This window comes from Pan paniscus, chromosome 19 (genome assembly GCF_029289425.2).
Source record: "Pan paniscus chromosome 19, NHGRI_mPanPan1-v2.0_pri, whole genome shotgun sequence".
NCBI classification, from domain to species: domain Eukaryota; kingdom Metazoa; phylum Chordata; class Mammalia; order Primates; family Hominidae; genus Pan; species Pan paniscus.
The window spans coordinates 12,101,323-12,120,776 of record NC_073268.2 but is presented as its reverse complement, the minus strand read 5'-3'; the positions used below and the strand labels follow the sequence as shown (position 1 = coordinate 12,120,776).

At 55.3% G+C, this 19,454-nt stretch overlaps 2 protein-coding genes and 1 long non-coding RNA gene across 15 annotated transcripts in view; 1 reads left to right on the top strand and 2 right to left on the bottom strand.

The window, feature by feature from the left end:
• The window catches only part of SPNS2 (SPNS lysolipid transporter 2, sphingosine-1-phosphate), a 39,584-nt gene extending 34,891 nt beyond the window's left edge, over positions 1-4,693 (bottom strand). For all 4 annotated transcript variants that reach the window (XR_004667085.3, XM_034941319.3, XM_034941318.3 and 1 more), the window contains exon 1: positions 4,190-4,693. Coding sequence is in view for 3 of the 4 variants with exons in the window: in XM_034941319.3 (XP_034797210.3) it covers positions 4,190-4,559 (370 nt within the window). In the remaining variant the exon portion in view is untranslated. The remainder of the gene's footprint in view (positions 1-4,189) is intronic.
• LOC129394462 (uncharacterized) lies at positions 3,742-17,222 on the top strand. 8 transcript variants are annotated; one of them, XR_008621752.2, is made up of 7 exons: positions 3,742-3,980; positions 5,337-5,455; positions 5,891-6,064; positions 6,879-7,054; positions 10,263-11,251; positions 13,624-13,745; positions 17,091-17,222. It is a non-coding gene; the product is annotated as an uncharacterized LOC129394462 (long non-coding RNA). The 8 variants fall into 8 exon arrangements; XR_008621751.2 differs by lacking the exon at positions 3,742-3,980 and having other exon boundaries at positions 4,845-5,455; positions 6,879-7,025; XR_008621753.2 differs by lacking the exon at positions 3,742-3,980 and having other exon boundaries at positions 4,845-5,455; positions 11,140-11,251.
• SPNS3 (SPNS lysolipid transporter 3, sphingosine-1-phosphate (putative)) overlaps positions 13,755-19,454 on the bottom strand; it is a 58,244-nt gene continuing 52,544 nt past the window's right edge. For all 3 annotated transcript variants that reach the window (XM_063598633.1, XM_003810218.6, XM_034941321.3), the window contains exons 10-12: positions 17,308-17,406; positions 17,051-17,222; positions 13,755-15,842 (exon numbers count right to left, since the gene is read on the bottom strand). In XM_063598633.1, coding sequence (XP_063454703.1) covers positions 15,754-15,842; positions 17,051-17,222; positions 17,308-17,406 — 360 coding nt within the window. In that variant the 3' untranslated portion in view covers positions 13,755-15,753. The remainder of the gene's footprint in view (positions 15,843-17,050; positions 17,223-17,307; positions 17,407-19,454) is intronic.

Here is a 19,454-nt window from a genome sequence, read left to right as displayed (position 1 = left end):
TCTTGTGGGGCCTGGTTCCAGGAGCAAAATGCTGCCACCTACACCCTCAGCTCTGCTTCCATTTCACAGAGGTAAGAATGGCAGCCTGGGTGGCAGAGGTGGCTCTGGCACCAGGAAGCAGAGCTAGTTAGAGGGGGCGTGAGACCCCCGTCTGAGGGACTCCCTCCTTCTCCTGACCTGGCAGCGAGGAGTGGGCTCAGAATGCAGAGTGGGTGGCTGCTAGGGACCATGGGAGCAGGAGCCATGTGCCCTAGGGGAGCTCAAACTGCCTTGGCTCAATTAAACTGAAATTCATCTACCCAAAGGGCTCTTGCCTAAGCCAGCAGAGCCTCTGCGTTCCCAGGCCAGAAGCAAGGGTCATGCCCCTACCTCCACCTGGGGCTCCTGGGACTGGAGAGGATGCCGCTCTGGCTGGTGTGGCCCTGCTCCGCCCCGCGTGTGACCTTGGGTAAGTGTCTTTGTTCTCTGGATGGCTGTGTTCCCATCTGCACAAGGAGGTGCAAGGAAGGATTTAGAAGAGGTTTCTGGGCTACCTCAATTTCATCCAATTGAAGCAACGCTCGGTAAGAAGAGCAAGCACAGGAGCCTGGCCCTCCTCACCCGCTCTGAGGCCTGCTGCCCTCAGGGGGTTCTCATGGGGCGGAGGAGAGGCCGTAATTAGCAGGTTCACCGGTGGCGCTGGGAATGCTTGCGCAGAGGCAGAAGCTACTAGAGTTCCCAGGATGGAGACCAGCCCTCTGGAGAAGGGAGGGGTTCGCAAAGGTGTCCTGAAAGGACTGTCATAAACAGAACAAAAAACAGAACAACAACAACAAAAAAAACCCAGGAAAGGCATCGTGGCCAGCTTGAGCAGAGGCATGAAGGAGAAGGCAGCTGGCACTCGTGAAGCCCTCCTAGGAATCTGGCCCCGTCCCAGGTGCTCGAGATACAGTCTCATTTATCCCACGCAACCCGGGAGGCAGGCGGGAGGGGAATGATCACACAGTAAGGCTCAGGTGATGTCTTCAAGGTCACACGGCTGGGAAGCTGAAGAGCCTTGGCTCGAACTCTGGCAACAAAGACTCTAGACCTGCACTGTCCACTCTAGTGGCCCCTGGCCACCGTGATATTGACATGTGCTGTGAATGGAAAATACACATACTGGGTTTCAAAGACTTAGTATGAAAAGGGAGGCAAAATATCCCATTAACAATATACATATGTGTGTGTGTGTATAATTTTTTTTTTTTTTTTTGAGACAGAGTCTCACTCTGTCACCCAGGCTGGAGTACAGTGGCGCAATCTTGGCTCAATGCAACCTCCACCTCCTGGGTTCAAGCGATTATCCTGCCTCAGCCTCCCGAGTAGCTGGGACTACAGGTGTGCACCACCATGCTAGCTAATTTTTGTATTTACTTTAGTAGAGATGGGGGTTTCACCATGTTGACCAGGCTGGTCTCGAACTTCCGACCTCAGGTGATCCACCCGCCTCGGCCTCCCAAAGTGCTGGGTTTACAGGCGTGAGCCACCGCGCCCGGCCCTAACAACTTTTATATTGATTACATGTTGAAATATGTTGGATATATTGAGTTAAATAAAATATATTATGAATTAATCGCACCTATTTCTTGTACTATTTTAGTCCGGCTACCAGAAAATTTGACAGGAATATGTGGCTTACATTATATTTCTTTTGGACAAAGCTGGTCTACACTATGAAAAAACAGATTTAAAGGACAGAGTTAAAGAAGGAGAGTGGGACCTCCCTTCCATCTTTGGTGGGGAGCTGGGGCCAGGTAGGTGCAAGCATCAAAGACTGAGCAATTGAGTCTCTGCATCCCCATCTCTGTCCCAGCTGGGCCAGCCAGCAACAGGTGCACTCAGGCCTGGGATGAGCACTCCCCTGGCCCTAGCACATCAAGCCATAGTAGTTACCATAGAGATAATAAATATTCCTAAAAACTGAACTTGGGGAAGTGGAGATGGGGAAATCTACCATAGAGAGAGGGGCAACCAGGCTTATCCGGAGAGGAAACCTGTGTCTGTTGTGTGTTGGGGGTGGGGTAGTGCGTGAGCTCCCACTCCAGGCCAGGAGAGGGAGGGAGGCACAGCCCAGGCAAGTGTTTGCACAGGACTTTCCGGGCCTTCCTCCCTAACTGCCCCACGCCCCTCTTAGCCACCACTCCCCACCTCCCTTTACCAATTCACCACAAATTTCCTATCTCATTCCCCCATTCTGACAATCTGACTCAGAGACCTGAGTAGAAGTGGGAGCAGATAAGTGCCAGCCCTCCCTGATCCCACCCTCTCTGGCTCTGCCCCTGGCAGAGGCAGTTCCCCTAAGAACGTCAAAGGGGGTGGTCTGGGGCCGGAAAAAAAACAAGTTGGAGAGCGCTACAGTGCCAGAAGTAGTACCATTCCTTCTTCAGCTGAGAAAGGGTGGGAAGACCTCCTCCCAGGCAGAGCCTTACTGTTAGATCTAACACCAGCTTTGCCAGTCACTTTCCTGGCCATCTTGAACGGGGGCTGTACAGGGACATTGGTCCCCCTATCTGTGTACAGAAGCCTTTTGTGAACTGACTACAGGTCCCAGGTATTCTCTGATTTCTCCCCCAAAGGATGGCGCTTATGCTCCCAGGTGCCCGGCAGCATGGTGCATGCGTGACAGTGGCTGGTGTTTTTGGGAGGTGCTCAATATTCCTGCTCTCTAGACCAAAGTAAGTTTCTCTTTGGGATAGCTCGACCCAGAAACTGATGCCACTGGTACCCACTTCCAATTTCCTCCAGTGGAAGGACAGAGAGCCAAGGGGGATTGAAAGCAGGAATGGGGGGAGGGGGAAGCCTCTGCCCTCCCATCAGAATTCTTCCCTTCCATTTGACACAAAACTCCATTTAACAGACGGGGAGACTGAGGCCCGGAGAAGGGCACCAGGTGGCATGTGGTTTATGCCCGGGCTCTCTTCTCTCAATTGCCGCAAAGTTCTCTTTAGAGTCTGTCCAAAAATAAATCCTTCCCTCTCTCCTATCTCCTCTCTCTCTCTGTTGTGTGTGTATTTGGTAGCTCCAGATTTTACTAAGCTATAGTTACGCAGGTTCTGGGCCAGCATGCCAGGCACACAGTACTGCTCTCCTCCTGCAGGGAGCCCCTTCCTATGCCAGTCTGGCCAAAGTCCTTCCCTCTCAAAGCTCCACCATTCCCAACCAGTAGCAGCTCAGTCTAGGGCAAATTCTTACCCCTAGACCCACCCCTAATTGCTGGGGAAGGGAGCCAGCAGAAGGCAATTCCAGAACCACGTGCGTCCCCCAAAGGCCCAATGATCAATCAACTCACAAACGGGCAAACAGACCTAAACACGCTGAGACTGGCCCAAGGTCACACACCAAGCACATTAGGAGCAAAGCTGGGGCTAGAACCCAGTTGTTCTATCGATCCCAATCCCATCCCCAAGGCTGATTCCCAGAGATGCTCCCTGAGGATGAGGCTCCACGTCTCTAGCTCCAGAGGCCTGCGCCCTACCCTACACCCCAAGCACCATAGAGCAGGGGGAGGCGTCTCCAGGCCTCTGTACAGGGCCAGCTGCAAACCGCAGCCTGGGTCCCCAGGCGCCGCGGACCCGCCCCGCCCCTCCCTCCGCTCCCCGCAGCCCGGAGCCTTTGTCAGCCACGCGCTCACACACAACCGCGCCGCCACGCGCACACACACCCGGTCTCCCTAGCGCACACCCGCAAGGGGCGCGCGCACTCGCCGCACGCACGCAGGGGGGTGGAGGCGGCGGAGAAAGGAAGGAACTGACGGGCCATGGACGGACAGACGGCCTGGGCTGGGGGAAGGGAAGGAGGCCCGGGAACCTGCAGCTGGGGTCGGAGGGGGCGCAGAGACAAGGAGACAGAGAGACGCAGAGGAGACTCTTGGAGAAGAGGACAACGGATGGGCCGTCAAGGGCTGGCGAGGACGCGCGGGCTGCTCCAGGGGTGGGGACTCCTCTAACCCTTGGCCCCGGGTGTGTATGAGCGGGGAGCTGGATTGTACCCGTGGTGCACGGAGGCATCCCTTGCCCAGCTGTGCCTGAGCAGAGGGTCCGTAGGGACCTCACGTAGGGCCTGGAGATAGCAGGCCTGGGACCAAAAGCTCTCTGGGGTACCTCCCTCGAGGCGGGTGGTGGGATGGGGTGGGGTCTTGGTCCTCGGGCTGGGTGGGGCACTCGCTCACCTGCCACGGTGTACCTGTCCAGGTAGTTGAGCACGTTGCCCAAGCTGAGGATGGCGGCGGCTGCCCCCCGCCCGCGGCCCAAGCTGGCCGGTTTGGGCTGCTGAGCGCCGGGGCCCTTTGCAGTAGCTGCGCAGCCGGGGGTGCCGGGGGTGCCGGGGGGTCCGGTCGGGGCCCGCCTTACGCTGCCCGACAGCGTCTGCACCTCATCGTCCGCGGCCGAGACTCCAGCGCCGCCCGCGCCCCGCGCCCCGCAGCAACCGCTACCGCCAGCCCCTCGCTGCGCCCCCCGGCGCCGGCGCCGCCGCTCCGCGTCCGCCTCCTCCTCCTCCGCGCCGCCCGCCGCCGCCGAGGCGCATTCCAGGCACATCATGCCGGCCCGGATCGGGGCGGCGGGGGGCGCGGGGGGCGCGGGGCCCAGCTTGGGCCCGCTCAGCGCGTGCGTGCGCCGCGGAGCCGCCACTGCACCATCCTGGTCGGGCACCGTCGGCTCCTGCGCTCCGGCCCCGGCTGCGGCGCTGCCACCGCTCAGCTCGCTGCGCCTCGTTCGCCGCCGCGGCTCTGACAGCTGCGGCCCGGCCCCGCCCACCAGGCCCGCGCCCAATCAGCTCCGGGCTCGGGCCACAGCCCCGCCCCGCACGTGCTGCCCTGGGGGTGGGGGGCCCGGGGACTGGGGGCCCGGGCGGCAGAGCCCCTCCTGCCAATGGGGGCGCAGTCACGCCGGGGCCGCCCGGCCGCGAACGCCCGCGGGGAGCGGGAGAGGGTTTGCTCTGGCTACGGAGCTGGGAGCAGGGTGCTGGTGACGGGGCTCCCAGCACCTACTCAGTACCCTTCACCCAACCCCTGCCTCGGGCGTGGACTCCCGGCGGAGGCTCTGGGAGCCGGGCTGAGGGCTTGAGCCTAGCGTATCTGGGAGAACTGGAGAGAGGAGTCTCAGATGGCTAAAGTCAGGGGCGCCAGTTGGAGAGCCGGTGGCTCCTCCGATACTCACACGCCCGGATTTAACCAGTTCAGGAGGGCCCAGAACCTAGACCTCCACCAGTCATGGTGGGCTGTGTCGCCCACCTCCCCAGGGCAACCCAGATCCAGCCCCCAACCTACCCCGGGCCCATTCCTGTGTGGGCACCCGGACCCTACCCTTGCCCCACAGAGTGGCCCGCAGCCCCTGGCGGGGAGAGCAAGGGCTGTGATTGGGGCCCAACAGAAACAGGATATTCAGAAGGGGCTTTCTCTCCTGAGGGACCACATCTCCAAGCTTCAGACTTCCAGGTACGTGCTAGAGTGGGTACAAAGCCCCCAGTGGCAGACAGGAGGCTGGGTCCTAGCTCAGCTCTGCCCTGGTGTGTGGCATGATCCTGAACGTGACACCCACTCTCTGGGTCTCCGTTTCTGTATCTGGGGGCAGATGGCAGGATGGGATTCAGTCTGGAAATCCACGGGTGGTCACCTCCCCTTGGTGGGAGGGGGCGGGGGTCTGCCTCCTATGGAGAGTGGTTGGGGTGCTTCTGTGTTCCTGACATCCCATCACGGTTTCACCCCTCCTTAGAGGTGCTGTGGCTCTGTGACGATCTCCCCCTTCCCTCCCCCATTCACCTGTTTGGGGAATTAAAATCGAAATTAAAATCCTGTAGAAAGTGCAGAGGACAGAATGTTAGAACTGGACAGACCCTCGGAAACCAGTTAATCATTCCCTGTGTTTCACAGACAAGTCCCAGGGCACGAATGTGACCCATTACGAACAGGCAGTGAAGCTGTGGCAGGGCTGGAGCTGCCCCAGGCTCTGGCATCATCCCCGAGGGCTGGAGCTCACTCCCCACTACAGGCTTTTCCGGACCCCACGTCCACAGGCAGGTGCATCTGATGAAGCTGTCGGCCACAGTGAGTCATGGCATAGCCAACGGGTGACACAGCACGAGGCACCCCCCCGCCCCCCTCCACTGTCTCTTGTGAGCAGAGTTAATCCCCAAGCTGGTGTTTCTTGGCGCCTTCGAGGTGTATTTTAATTCTGCAAAGTGACTAAAAATATGCTTCAGCGTGCTGGGTATGAATGACTGTGACGGGAGGGTTAGGAAAACAGATTTCATTCTCAAAGTTGCCTGCTGCCTCTTTCCAGCTCGCTGAGCTCAGGCCTGCAAAGGCGGATGGGGGGAGTTCCCCATGGTGGCCTGGCATGACGGGTGATTAACAAACAAGGACAGAGAGCTAGGAGCTCCATGGGGCTAGAACCCGGCCCCAGCAATGATCTCATAAGTGTGTGATGGTGCCAGCAGGTGGACAGAGTCCAGCTGTGGGAGGCTGCCCAGCTGTGGAACTGTGTCTAGTGGTGAAGGAGGCACAACCACAACTCTAGACCCAACCCCAGGGTCCCCTTCCCGTGCCTCAAAACTCCTCATCCCTTTGGCCACAGTCCTGTCCAGGTGGACACTTTCGGCCTTGACAGAAAGGGGAGCATTCTCTTTCTGCTGCCTTCCCTTTTCACCACTGGGAAGGTCCCAGAGCAGGGGAAGAGGGTGGCATGAGCCTTTCAAACCTGGGGGACCTCTGAGCTGCCACCAAGCAAGCCAGCCCTTCCCACTGTGTTTCACTGGGGTTTCAACTCAAAGGCAGTCTCTAGAATAAGTCCTTGTGTGGGATAAGGGGCCACCAAGGGCAGAGGGACAGGGAGGACAAGAAGCCCTTTCTGGTTGTGCAGCCCAGGACAAATCCCTACAGCCTTCTGAGAAGCTCTGGCAGTAACCTGGGGCTGTCAGACAGAGGACTGGTATTCTTTCCTCCGTCTCGCCAATGAAGAAACTGAGGCCCAGGGAAAAGAAGTAATTTGCCCAAGGTCGAACACCTGGTAAATGACAGTGCATGGACTAAACCCAGGTGTGTTTGCCCTCTAATCCAGCACTTCCTCCACTGCACGCTGCCCTCAGACTGGGCGGGATTCTGTTTCTTCATCAGTATAACAGGAGGCTGAACTCCGTGGCTAAAGGACCTTCTGATATTCATTCATTAGGTCTAGATCACAGCTTCAAAACAAATGGGGGCCGGGCGTGGTGGCTCATACCTGTAATGCCAGCACTTTGGGAGGCCGAGGTGGGTGGATCACCTGAGGTCAGGAGTTCAAGACCAGCCTGGCCAACATGGTGAAACCCCGTCTCTACTAAAAATACAAAAATTAGCCAGGCGTGGTGGGGCGCGCCTGTAATCCCAGCTACTTAGGAGGCTGAGGCAGGAGAATTGCTTGAACTTGGGAGGCGGAGGTTGCAGTGAGCCAAGATCACGCCACTGCACTCCAGCCTCGGTGACAGAGTGAGACTCCATCTCAAAAACAAAAACAAAAACAAAAAACAAAAGTGGGGGGGGGGAAAAAAGAAAAGAACACACACAAAAAAGAAAAAAATGGGGCACAGAACATTAATGGCCATTATTCAAAGAGCAGGCATACTTGGGAAGTAGTGGGATAAACACAGAAAAGTAGGTTTCCTTAGGGACTTTTGAGAGCCTTTACTGTGAGAATACATGCTCTGAGTCTCCCAGAGGGAGATATAGGATGCCACGTTCCCAGGTGTGTGTGACCACAGAATGTCTTGCAAGACGAGAGCTCTGCAGGACACACTCTGAGAAACACTGGCCTAGAATGCACTTGCTCCTCCCTGGCTGGTAATTGGGAGCTCAGCCCATCTGCCCTCTGCCCATCCTCCCACATGGGAGTGTCTCCAGGGCTCAGGCCTCGGTTGTTTCCCTTCCCCCTTGGCAGCCTCTCACCTAGGCCTGAAATTTACTTTTTTTGAAAAAATTTTTAAGAGGCAGGGTCTCTCTCTGTCACCCAGGCTGGAACGCAGTGGTGCAATCATAGCTCATCATAACTTTGACCTCTTGGGCTCAAGGGATCCTCCTTAAGAAGGGGCTTCCTGATGCTGGGCGTGGTGGCTCATGCCTGTAATCCCAGCACTTTGGGAGGCCAAGGCGAGCAGATCACTTGAGGTCAGGAATTCAAGATCAGCCTAGCCAACATGGAGAAACCCCATCTCTAGTGAAAACACAAAAATTAGCTTGGTGTGGTGGCATGCGCCTGTCATCCCAGCTACTTGGGAGGAGAATTGCTTGAACCCAGGAGGCGGAGGTTGTAGTGAGCCGAGATCACACCACTGCACTCCAGCGTGGGTGACAGAGTGAGACTCTGTCTCAAAACAACAACAACAACAAAAAACAAAAAAACAAAAAACAAAAAAAAGAGAGCCAAGACAGAGAGGAGCAAAGACAGAGAAACGGAGACTTTCATATTCCAGCCTGGGTGACAGAGCAAGACTCCATCTCAGGGAGAAAAAAATAATAATAAAAAATAAAAATATATATATAAAAAAGAAGAGTCTTCCTCTCCTGATGATCCACACCTCAGCTTCCTAAAAGGCTGGGACTATAAGCGTGCACCACCACACCCAGCAATTTTTTTTTTTTTTTTTTTTTTTTTTTTAGGAAAAAGGTCTCACTATGTTGACCAGGCTGGTCTCAAACTCTAGGGCTCAAGTGATCCTCCCGCCTCAGCCTACCAAAATCCTGGGGTTAGAGGGGTGAGCACCATGTGCAGCTGTGGCCTCAACTTTCAATGATCATCCATGTGACTATGACACCCCAACCTCCATCTCTAGACAGGGCCTCATCTCCAAACACGAGATCCATATGCAGCCTCCTACACGTGCCCCCCACCAGATATCCCACATGCACCTTAGGCTCAGCACATTTGAAACTGAACTTGTCATCCTTCCCCCAACCTGCTCCCACTCTGGTATCATTTCTCTTTTGTCAAAAACACCATCATCCACACTGTCGCCAAGCAGAAAGCCTGGGAGCCATGTGGGGCTCCTTCTCCTCAACACCCACATCTAAGGGCTTTCAATTTCCTCTCTTGAACATCTCCCCACATCCACATTGCCCACTGGCTTAGCTCAGGCCTCTCTGTGTCTTACCTGGACCCTTGTAAAGCTCAACATTACCTGTTCCCACATCCCCCTCCAGTTTTGTTTGTTTGTTTTTTGAGACGGAGTCCTGCTCTGTCACCCAGGCTGGAGTGCAATGGCACAATCTCGGCTCACTGCAACCTCTGCCTCCTGGGTTCAAGCAATTCTCCTGCCTCAGCCTCCTGAGTAGCTGGGATTACAGGTGTGCACCACCATGCCTGGCTAATTTTTTTTATTTTTAGTAGAGACGGGGTTTCATCATGTTGGCCAGGCTGGTCTCGAACTCCTGGCCTCAAGTGATCCACCCACCTTGGCATCCCAAAGTGCTGGGATTACAGGCGTGAGCCACTGTGCTCGGCCGGCCCTCCAGTCATTTCTCCATATTGCTTATCAGTCACTTTCTGAATCCCACAAAGGACCTCATCACTACCTTGAGCAAAACCTTTCTAAGGCTCTTCACTGGCTATAGGGTTAAAAATGTCTACATTCCTGGCCGGGCGCAGTGACTCACGCCTGTAATCTCAGCACTTTGGGAGGCCGAGGTGGGCAGATCACGAGGTCAGGAGATCGAGGCCATCCTGGCTAACACGGTGAAACCCTGTCTCTACTAAAAATAAAAAAACAAAATTAGCTGGGTGTGGTGGCGGGCGCCTGTTGTCCCATCTACTCGGGAGGCTGAGGCAGGAGAATGGCGTGAACCCAGGAGGCAGAGCTTGCAGTGAGCCGAGATCGCGCCACTGCACTCCAGTCTGGGTGACAGAGCGAGACTCTGTTTCAAAAAAAAACTACATTCCTTAATGATCTCCAAGAGCCTTCACAACTTTTCACAACCCATGACAATCTCCAGCCTCAGATCCTACGGCCCATCTCTCAAAATTACCCTCTGCCACACTGAACATGGAGCTTCTTGAACTCACAGTTATAATACTTCCTGGAGCCTGGGGGAGGGGCAAGAATTGGAGCACTATTCTATAGCCCCTGTCCTCCTATCAACAAAAAAGCCCTTGTCCCACTAGCACCGCGATGATTCAGGACCATGGAGAGCATCCCACGTGCAACCCCTGACCCCGACCCTGACTGAGGCATGCTCTGCCTGTGCGGCCTATTCACTCTTCCCACTTGTCCTTCAGGAACCCAGCACAGAAACAGCTTCCTCCAGGAAGCCTTCCCCGGCCCACCTGAACAACCATTTCCTCCTCTGGGCTATTGAGCAACCTGTGTATCCTTCCATCACACCAACACTGTGCTGATTTTTGTCGGTGCAAGAATCTGTCCCCCGCCCTTCACCAACAGACCGGGAGCCTCGAGGGCCCGTACCCTTTCTAATTCATCTCCACGAGCCAGTACAGAGGAGGTGCTCAAAGAATGTTTGTTGATTGAATGAGTAAATGACATTTAGCAGGTGCTCAGGAAATGTACATTGATTTGCATCATGTGTCTGTTGCTCTGAATGACTCAGAACCAGATTCGTCTCCTGGTTCCTCTGGAAAAGGCATTTTCTTCCTGATTGACTCCACCCTCCATTAGCTTCCACCTGCCGTTTGCCTCTACCCTTTGATTAGCCTTCCCCGCAGGTCACCACCCACGGTGGGGAGAAGGCACCTCCTCTCTGCTCTTGCTGTTGCCAAGCTGAGGACTGGTTGGGGCCCCCATTCCCTCCCCCAGCCTGAGCCTGCCTTTGCTCAGAACGCTTCGTCTCTGCCTCTCTCTCCTGCTCAGAACAGATGGCTCTGAGTCCCCACTAACACAGAAGTTCCTGTTCTGCCATTTGAACATTTTTAACACTTTCTACATTACAGAAGCTTCAGTCTCTTTTCATCATGGATGCAGACTATCAGAAATAAAGACTCCACCGAAGGGCAACGACTCCAGCCTCTTCCCCATCCCATGGAGAGGCTGCACCTCAGAGATGGCCAGTGGCCTGCCCGAGATATTGTAGTGGATGCTACCTTTGTTTTTGTTTTCTGTCATCTTGTTTTCTTTCTTCTTCTTCTTTTTTTTTCCAAGGAGTTTCACTCTTGTTGCCCGGGCTGGAGCACGATTTCGGCTCACTGCAACCTCCGCCTCCCGGGTTCAAGTGATTCTCCTGCTTCAGCCTCCTGAGTAGCTGGGATTACAGGTGCGCACCACCAAGCCCAACTAATTTTTGTATTTTTAATAGAGACGGGGTTTCTCCATGTTGGCCAGGCTGGTCTTGAACTCCTGACCTCAGGTGATCCGCCTACCTTGGCCTCCCAAAGTGCTGGGATTACAGGCATGAACCACCGCGCCCAGCCTGTCATCTTGTTTTAATTCCTGTTTTGTTTTGGTGCTGAGACTTCTTCCTCTTCCTAACAGCACACTGGTCTGCTGGTCTTAATGCGGCTATAAACCAAGGCATGGGTATAGGATCGAAGCTAACCCAACTGGAATCTCTTGCCCAGGGCTTTAAATCTTGAGGAGGGTGGCAAGAGAATAGGGATAAAATATCTGGAGTTCTGGCACAGATCCCAAAATAATATGGCCCAGGAACCCTGGCTCCTGAATCTCCAACCTTCTCATCAATTCTATGAGTTCCTGATGTGCTTTCAATGCATCCTTTGCCTGGTAAAGGTAATCAGTCTGTTTCTGTTGCATACAGCCCCACAACCCAAACTGATATGGTCACACAGGAGCACACGCGGTCACACACCTGTCTGTGCTGAGATAAAGCATGGCTCCCGGAACCTCCAGCTGCCTGCTGCCAGCTTTGTCTGTAGAGGCTGCATTAGATTAAACAACCTCCCAAGCCCACCTGGGCACAAAGGAAAGTCAAACACTTTAGGGAATGAAACAGACCAATATTTGATGTTGCAGAGGAACAAGCCAGGGTTAGGGTGTGGGAATCCAGACACACAGGTTCAACCCCCGCAACCTTCAGGACAAAGTGGAAAAAGAGCTTTTAGGCCAGGCGCATTGGCTCACACCTGTAATTCTAGTACTTTGGGAGGCTGAGGCGGGTGGATTGCCTGAGCTCAAGAGTTCGAGACCATCCTGGCCAACATGGCAAAACCCTGTCTCTACTAAAAATACGAAAAATTAAGGCTGGGTGCGGTGGCTCATGCCTTAATCCCAGCACTTTGGGAGGCCGAGGCAGGCAGATCCTCTGAGGTCGGGAGCTCGAGACCAGCCTGACCAACATGGAGAAACCCCGTCTTTACTGAAAATACAAAATTAGCCGGGTGTGGTGGATGCCTGTAATCCCAACTGCTTGGGAGGCCGAGGAAGGAGAATCGCTTGAACCCGGGAGGCGGAGGTTGCAGTGAGCTGAGATTGCACCATTGCACTCCAACCTGGGCAACAAGAGCGAAACTCCATCTCAAAAAAAAAAAAAAAGCTTTACTAATACCTGTTGGTATTGGTTCCAATAGCTAGCATACCCCCATGTGGCCACACGCCAACATGGTGATGCACACACAGGTACAGGCACACGCACACAGAGATACCTCCATGCCTGGATAATACCTGACAGCTGGAATGCAGCTTATGTCTGGAAAGAGCAATTAACACATAAAGAGAGTCAGGTCAGGCTTAAGGACTCATCCTGCTGAGCAGCATTTTTCCTCCTCTTGACATTCCCAACAAACAAGTCCAGAGTATTCGTGGCTGAGATTACCCAACAAGGGCCTTTAGGCGAGGGAGATGCGTTCTGTTTACCAGACTCCACTCCAGCCTGAGTGGCTGGGTTCCCCCAGGCTGTTATCGTAACCTCGACCCACCAGGACTGGCCCCAAAGAGGCAGGAGGTGGGAGTCTGGGTTGGCTGCAGAGGAGATATTGGTCTCTGTCACTTGCCGCGTCCACCAGCCCCAGAGCTCCCGATCTGCCCCAAACCACTTTAGACAATAGCTTCCTATAAACTCCCAGCTGGGCACCTCGTGTGGCTCAGCCTTGGGAAGTACCGCCTTGCCCTGCCCAGCAACCCAAATATCAGAGTGCACTTGAGTCATAAGAAACTACCCTGGATTATAGGATTAAAGCCCCAGCTCCTGGACCTGCATCTGACGCCCCTCTGATCCCAGATGGCCTCTCTCACCTCCTCTCCCCGCTCAATGACACACGCACCCTCCTCTCTGGCCATACCACACCCCTCCATGACTCACTGCAAATCTTCTGCCCCACTCTCCCCCTCTTTGTGGGTCCATCCCCTGCACCTAGAATTCCCTTTGCCCCCCACCTTGTTACCAACTCCAAAGCCACTTCCTTGAAGGCTTCTGGGGCACGGAAGCCCTTACTCTGCCCATAGGTGTGCCACACTTGCCTGTCCTGCTGTGGGCTGCGAGGTCCAAGGGCAGGGCTGGAGTCTGATTCACTGCTGGACACCCTGATGGGCACCCGCCGATACCAATGCATGTTTGTAGAGTTGGCATGAACGAGGTTCTTGTTCTTCCTCTACTGGACTCTGGGTGGGGAGGTGGCGGCTGGTGTTCTTTTTTTTTTTTTTTTTAAGACAAAGTCTCACTGTGTCTCTCAGGTTGGAGTGCAGTGGTGCCATCTCCCTTCACGACGAACTCCACCCCCCATCCCCAGGATCAAGCGATCCTCCCACCTCAGCCTCCCAGAGCTGGGACCACAGACGCGTGCCACCACGCCCAGGTATGTTTTTGTATTTTTGGTAGAGACGGGGTTTCACCATGTTGCCCAGGCTGGTCTTGGACTCCTGACCTCAAGCAATACATCAGCCTCTGCCTCCCAAAGTGTTGGGATTACAGGCGTGAGCCGCTGTGCCCAGCTGAGTGTTCTGACCCTTGGGCGGCCCTCACTCATTTTCCGGGAGCCTCGCCTTGCAGGGGTCCTCCCTGGGGCTGTTGGGAGGAAGGTTCAGACCCTGGAGCTGGGCTTCTGTGGGTCTAGACCCAGCCTGTGCTAATCACATGAGGCCCAGGCTAGAAAGCCATGTCAACACACCTCTCTAACACAGCCAGGGAGTCAGTGGCTCTCAGGGAGTCAGGGAGCCACCTAGGTCACACAGCCAGTCAATGTTGAGAGGGACCGTGGCATCCTGGCTCCTGCCCAGTTGCTGCCTCCTTCTCAGGAAAAACAAAATATCCTCACAGATCTTTTACCTTGTAACTTGAAGGGCTGCCTGTTGCATGAGCTCCAAGCATTGAGTCACGGTCAAGGGCCTGGCTAGCCTGCAGGGAGGGCTGGCTGTGGTGCGGCCCTGCTCCTGGGGCTTGTTGCAGCCAACAGGGAGGGCTGGGGGGCACCCCACAGAAGGCAGGGACAGAGCAGCAGGCATCAGGGGCTGCACAGGAGTCTCGGTCACTGCTCTGCCTGCAGCTGCTGGGAGACAGGCACGGCCTGGCACAGCGAAGGTGGCCATCAGTGAGTGAGCAAGTGATCGCCTGGCTGGGCACCAGGGGAGGCGGAAAGAACATGAGAACAAGCCTCCCCACTGCTGCCCGCCTGGAAGCTGTTGATCTCCCACAGGGCCCGCTGAGCCCAGCTGCTCTGAACCCAGTGGCAAGCGTGGGCCCCGCAGAGCCAGCCCTCCCCATACGCTGTGCTGGGGTCAGAGCATGGACCCAGGGAAGACCGGGGCTACAGAACTGGGCAGGCCAGGAGGATCCCTGCACGGCCACTCAAGTCCTCAGCAGCGTTCTGGGGCAGCTGCGCCCGTGTCTGTATAGGCGTGGGTGCTCCTCTGTGTGGTTCCCTGGAACTTGGAGCCACATCCCCACCCCAGCGCCCAACTGGAAACTCATCTCCAAGAGCAAGATTCAGCCCCCACGTTTTGTTCAAAGGGTGGAGTTGGCTGGGCACGGTGGCTCATGCCTATAATCTCAGCACTTTGGAAGGCCGAGGCTGGCGGATCACCTAAGGTCAGGAGGTCAAGACCAGCCTGACCAACACGGTGAAACCCTGTCTCTACTAAAAATACAAAAATTAGTTGGGCATGGTGGCGCATGCCTGTAATCCCAGCTACTTAGGAGGCTGAGGCAGGAGAATCTCTTGAACCTGGGAGGCGGAGGTTGCAATGAGCCGAGATTGTGCCACTGCACTCCAGCCTGGACAAGAGCGAAACTCCATCTCAAAAACAAAACAAAAACAAAAAACAAAACAAAGAGTGGAATCACATAGAGGGTGTCCTGTGCCTATGACTTTGCAGAATGGAGAAGCTGGGTCAGAGTGGGAGGGCCAGGCTGCGGACCCCTAGAGACCCATGCCGAGCCAGCCCCTCAGCTTCCCCACTTTAGGACAGCCCTGCATCCTTGGCCTGGACTGCCCATCCCGTTCTCACCCACTTCCCCTCCAGCAGAGGCACGAGAGGCTATAAATAACACGGCTGTCTACAGGCCCAAAATCCATGGGCTTTGTACTGGCCTCTCTTTATTCAGGGCCCAGCAGCAGCCAGGGTGGGGACCCCAGGCTGGGGCAGCCTTGAGCGGGATGCAGGCACAGGCCCAGGCCTCCCACGCAGAGTGCTGACAGCTCCATTCCCAGCCCAGCCACAGGGTCCTGCCAGCTCTCCAGCCGGGAATTCAAAAGTGGCAGATGTGCCTCAGCCAGAGTCCCCGAGGACAGCCAAAGAGGAACCGAGCCACTGCTACTGTGGGGACCAACAGGAGGCTTGCAGGCAGGGCGAGCGCAGGCAGGGACCTCAGGGCTCCTCTGTGGAGGCACCAGCGCCCGAAAGCAGGCCTTGTCTCTCCAGGTCGTTGCTGTCCACATCCTTGCTGTCTGGGGTCCCTGCAGGAGGAAAGATGCTCAGCCTGCCCGAAGGTTGCAGAAGGTGCTTTGGGACCAAGCCTGGGCACGGGCTGTCAGGAAATCCTCTCTGTCCCAAATGCAGAATACATTCCAGATCCAACCCCTTGTCATCACCTTCAATGCCACTGGCATGGTCTTAGCACCACTCTCCCCTGGAAGGGGAGTCGGCTATGCCTCTCGGCCTCAACACTGACCCTCCTACAGTCTGTTCTCAACACAGCAGCCAGGGAGATGCTTTGGCAACATCAATCAGACCACCTCAGTGCTCCTCTCCTGCAGCTCCCGTCTCACTCTGAGCAAAAGCCACTGTCTTTACAAGGACTGCCTGCTCTGGCCCCGTATCCCTCACCCCTACCACTGTCCCTCTTGCTCCTGCTGCAGCCACACTGGCCTCCTTGCTGATCCTCAGACATATCAGGTGCATTCCCATGGCAGGGCCTTTGCATTGATTGTCCCCACTGCTGGAAGCGTCTTTCCCCGGGTCGCTGAACGGCTCACTCCCTCGTTTCCTCCAGATCTTTGCTCTAGTTTCGCCTGTGCAGTGGGGATCCTTGCAGCCTGCACCTACCTGTCCCTTTTTTTTTTTTTTTTTTTTTTTTTTTGAGACAGTCTTGCTGTCGCCCAGGCTGGAGTGCAGTGGCGAGATCTCAGCTCACTATAGCCTCCGCCTCCCGGGTTCAAGTGATTCTCCTGCCTCAGCCTCCTGAGTAGCTGGGACTACAGGTGTGTGCCACCGCACCTGGCTAATTTTTATATTTTTAGTAGAGACAGGGCTTCACCATGTTGCCCAGGCTGGTCTTGAACTCCTAACCTTGTAATCCACCTGCCTTGACCTCCCAAAGTACTGGGATTACAGGTGTGAGCCACCGTGCCCGGCCCCTTTCTCCTTCCTTTCCTGCTTTATACCTCTCCATAGCACTCGTCACCCTGAACATGCTATATCTTTAACCTTTTCTGTTTCTGGTCTGTCTTTACCAACTACAGTGTCAGTTTCTACAGGGGCCTGGACTTGGCCTCATTCTTTCACTCCCCAGCATCTGCAACCTTCCCTGGTACATAGCAGGGGTGTACTAAGCATTTCTGGATGAATGAACAAACAAACTGGCCAGGGATTCAGGGAGTGGCCAGTGCTGTCTGTCCCTAGGGTGTCCGGCCCTGAGCCGGGCCTGGTGCAAGGGGTAGGGTACCTGTGACAGGCTGCCAGGCCCGGGTCTCGTCTCTCTCCAGGTACAGCGCAGTCAGCAGGAAGCAGCCACCCCCCAGGGCGATGACAAAGGCGCAGCACAGGAAGCTCTGCTGCAGGCTGAGGAAGCGCTGCAGGTAGGAGTCAGGGCGCCTGGCCCGCAGGACACTAGAGATCTGCGGAGGAGCAGGGGTGGGTCTGCCAGGCCCACCAGGCTGGCCCCCAGGCCCTCCCCACCCCACACACGCAGACACGTCTTACAAGTCCTGTGAGATAGGGGCTGCCAGCGTCTCCCAGGATGTGGCCCACCGTGATCTGAAGTGCCTCTGCTGTCCCCCGGCATCTGGGCACCACCACAGACTGCAAAACATAGGCACAGCAGGGGGGCACCCCAAGTGAGGGCACCCTTGCCTGCTGTTCCCCACCTGCCAAGGACCTGCCTGGAGGAGTGACAGGCCATTCAGGTGAGTGGGATGGGAGGGAGTCGACGGTCCCCAAGGTCTGAAGTCCCACCCCAGAACATCAAGCCCATCTGAAGCTTCCCCAGTGCCCCAGGATGGGGGTGCCAAGGCCTCTGATCAGGGCCACCCCTCTTGAGAGTTTGCTCTTGAACTGGGAAGGAACCAAGCATGCATGTGACCACAGTGAATGAGGCTGGGGTGTCCCAGCTCAGGGGCCCACGATGCAGCAGCGCAAGCGGGCAGGGCGAAGAGCGGGTGCATGCCAGGTGTCTGCATGTGCAGGCAATTGGGCAAGGGTGGTACGGAGGGCTCAGTCCTCTCAGGAACCTCAAGGCCCCTGGGGCAGAGACCAAAGGCAGCCTTGCTGGAGAAGCCCACACGACTCCACGGACAAGGCTGAGAACATTAAGAAGATGAACTCTGGGCCAGGCGCGGTGGCTCACGTCTGTAATCCCAGCACTTTGGGAGGCCGAGGCGGGTGGATCACCCGAGGTCAGGAGGTCAAGACCAGCCTGGCAACATGGTGAAACCCTGTCTCTACTAAAAATACAAAAACTAGCCGGCGTGGTGGCACATGCCTGTAATCCCAGCTACTCGGGAGGTTGAGGCAGGAGAATTGCTTGAACACGGGAGGCAGAGGTTGCAGTGAGCTGAGATCGTACCACTGCAATCCAACCTGGGCAACAAGAGCAAAATCCCATCTCAAAAAAAAAAAAAAAAAAAAGAACTCTGGTGTCACACTCTCGGGTTCCGATCCAGATCCCCACTCGCTAGCTGTGTGACTTTGAGCAAACTGCTTCACCTTTCTTCCCTCAGTCTCTCCATCCCCAAATGGGGGTAATAATGGTACTGATCTTGAGAGTTTTATTCATTATCATTATTCGTCTGCTACCTGGAGGCTTCGTGTGGACATCAGACCAAAATAACGCTCTGAGACAGAATGCTCCAGGCCCTTGAACTCAGCTGTGCCTTCTGCCTGGCGTGCCTTCCACTCTCTGGTCCAGCTGGAGCATCTATATTTGTCATTTAGGACTTACATTTTGGTCATCTCCTCTGTGAAGCCCTCTCAGAGTTCAGGTACCTGCCCTGAGCTCCCGCAACTCCTATGCACACCCCTAATTAACGCATGTCTCCCAGAACTGGGAGGGGCCCTTTCTCTGTCCACCACCCCTTATTCCCTATGTTGTGTGGGCAACAAAGACCCTTAATTTCTCTTGGGGTCCCTGCAAGACACCAGGCACAGAGGGGACTAGCTGAAAGTTTGCCAACCAAATAACTCAAGTAGGTCCATCTGGGAGACTATTCCCAGGAGAAAGTCTGCCAGAACCCAGGGCTACAGCAGGGGATGGAAGGAGGGAGGGGGAGGGGACTCAAGCAGAGACCACATGGTCACATGAACCCAACTGGACAGCCACAGGGGCGCTTACACCCTGGAGCCTTATCCCCAAGACCTAGGTGTCCATGATCTGAGGCCTTGAGTTAATCAATATTAGCTGGGCACAGTGGCTCACGCCTGTAATCCCAGCACTTTGGGAGACTGAGGCAGGTGGATCACTTGAGGTCAGGAGTTCAAGACCAGCCTGGCCAACATGGCGAAATCCCATCTCTACTAAAAATACAAAAATTAGCTGGGTGTGGTGGCAGGTGCCTATAATCCCAGCTACTCGGGAGGCTGAGGCAGGAGAATCGCTTGAACCTGGGAGGTGGAGGTTCTAGTGAGCTGAGGTGGCACCACTATACTCCAGCCTGAGTGAAAGAGCAAGATCCTGTCTCAAAAAATAATAATAAAATAATAATAATTGCCAACATTTATTGAATGCTTGCTGTATACATTTTATATATCAACTTGAACAACCCATGAGAGAGAGATGATGATCACCTGCATTTTTACAGATGAGGAAAACCTCCACAGGGAGGGCAAGTGACTTGCCCAACATCACCCAGCCT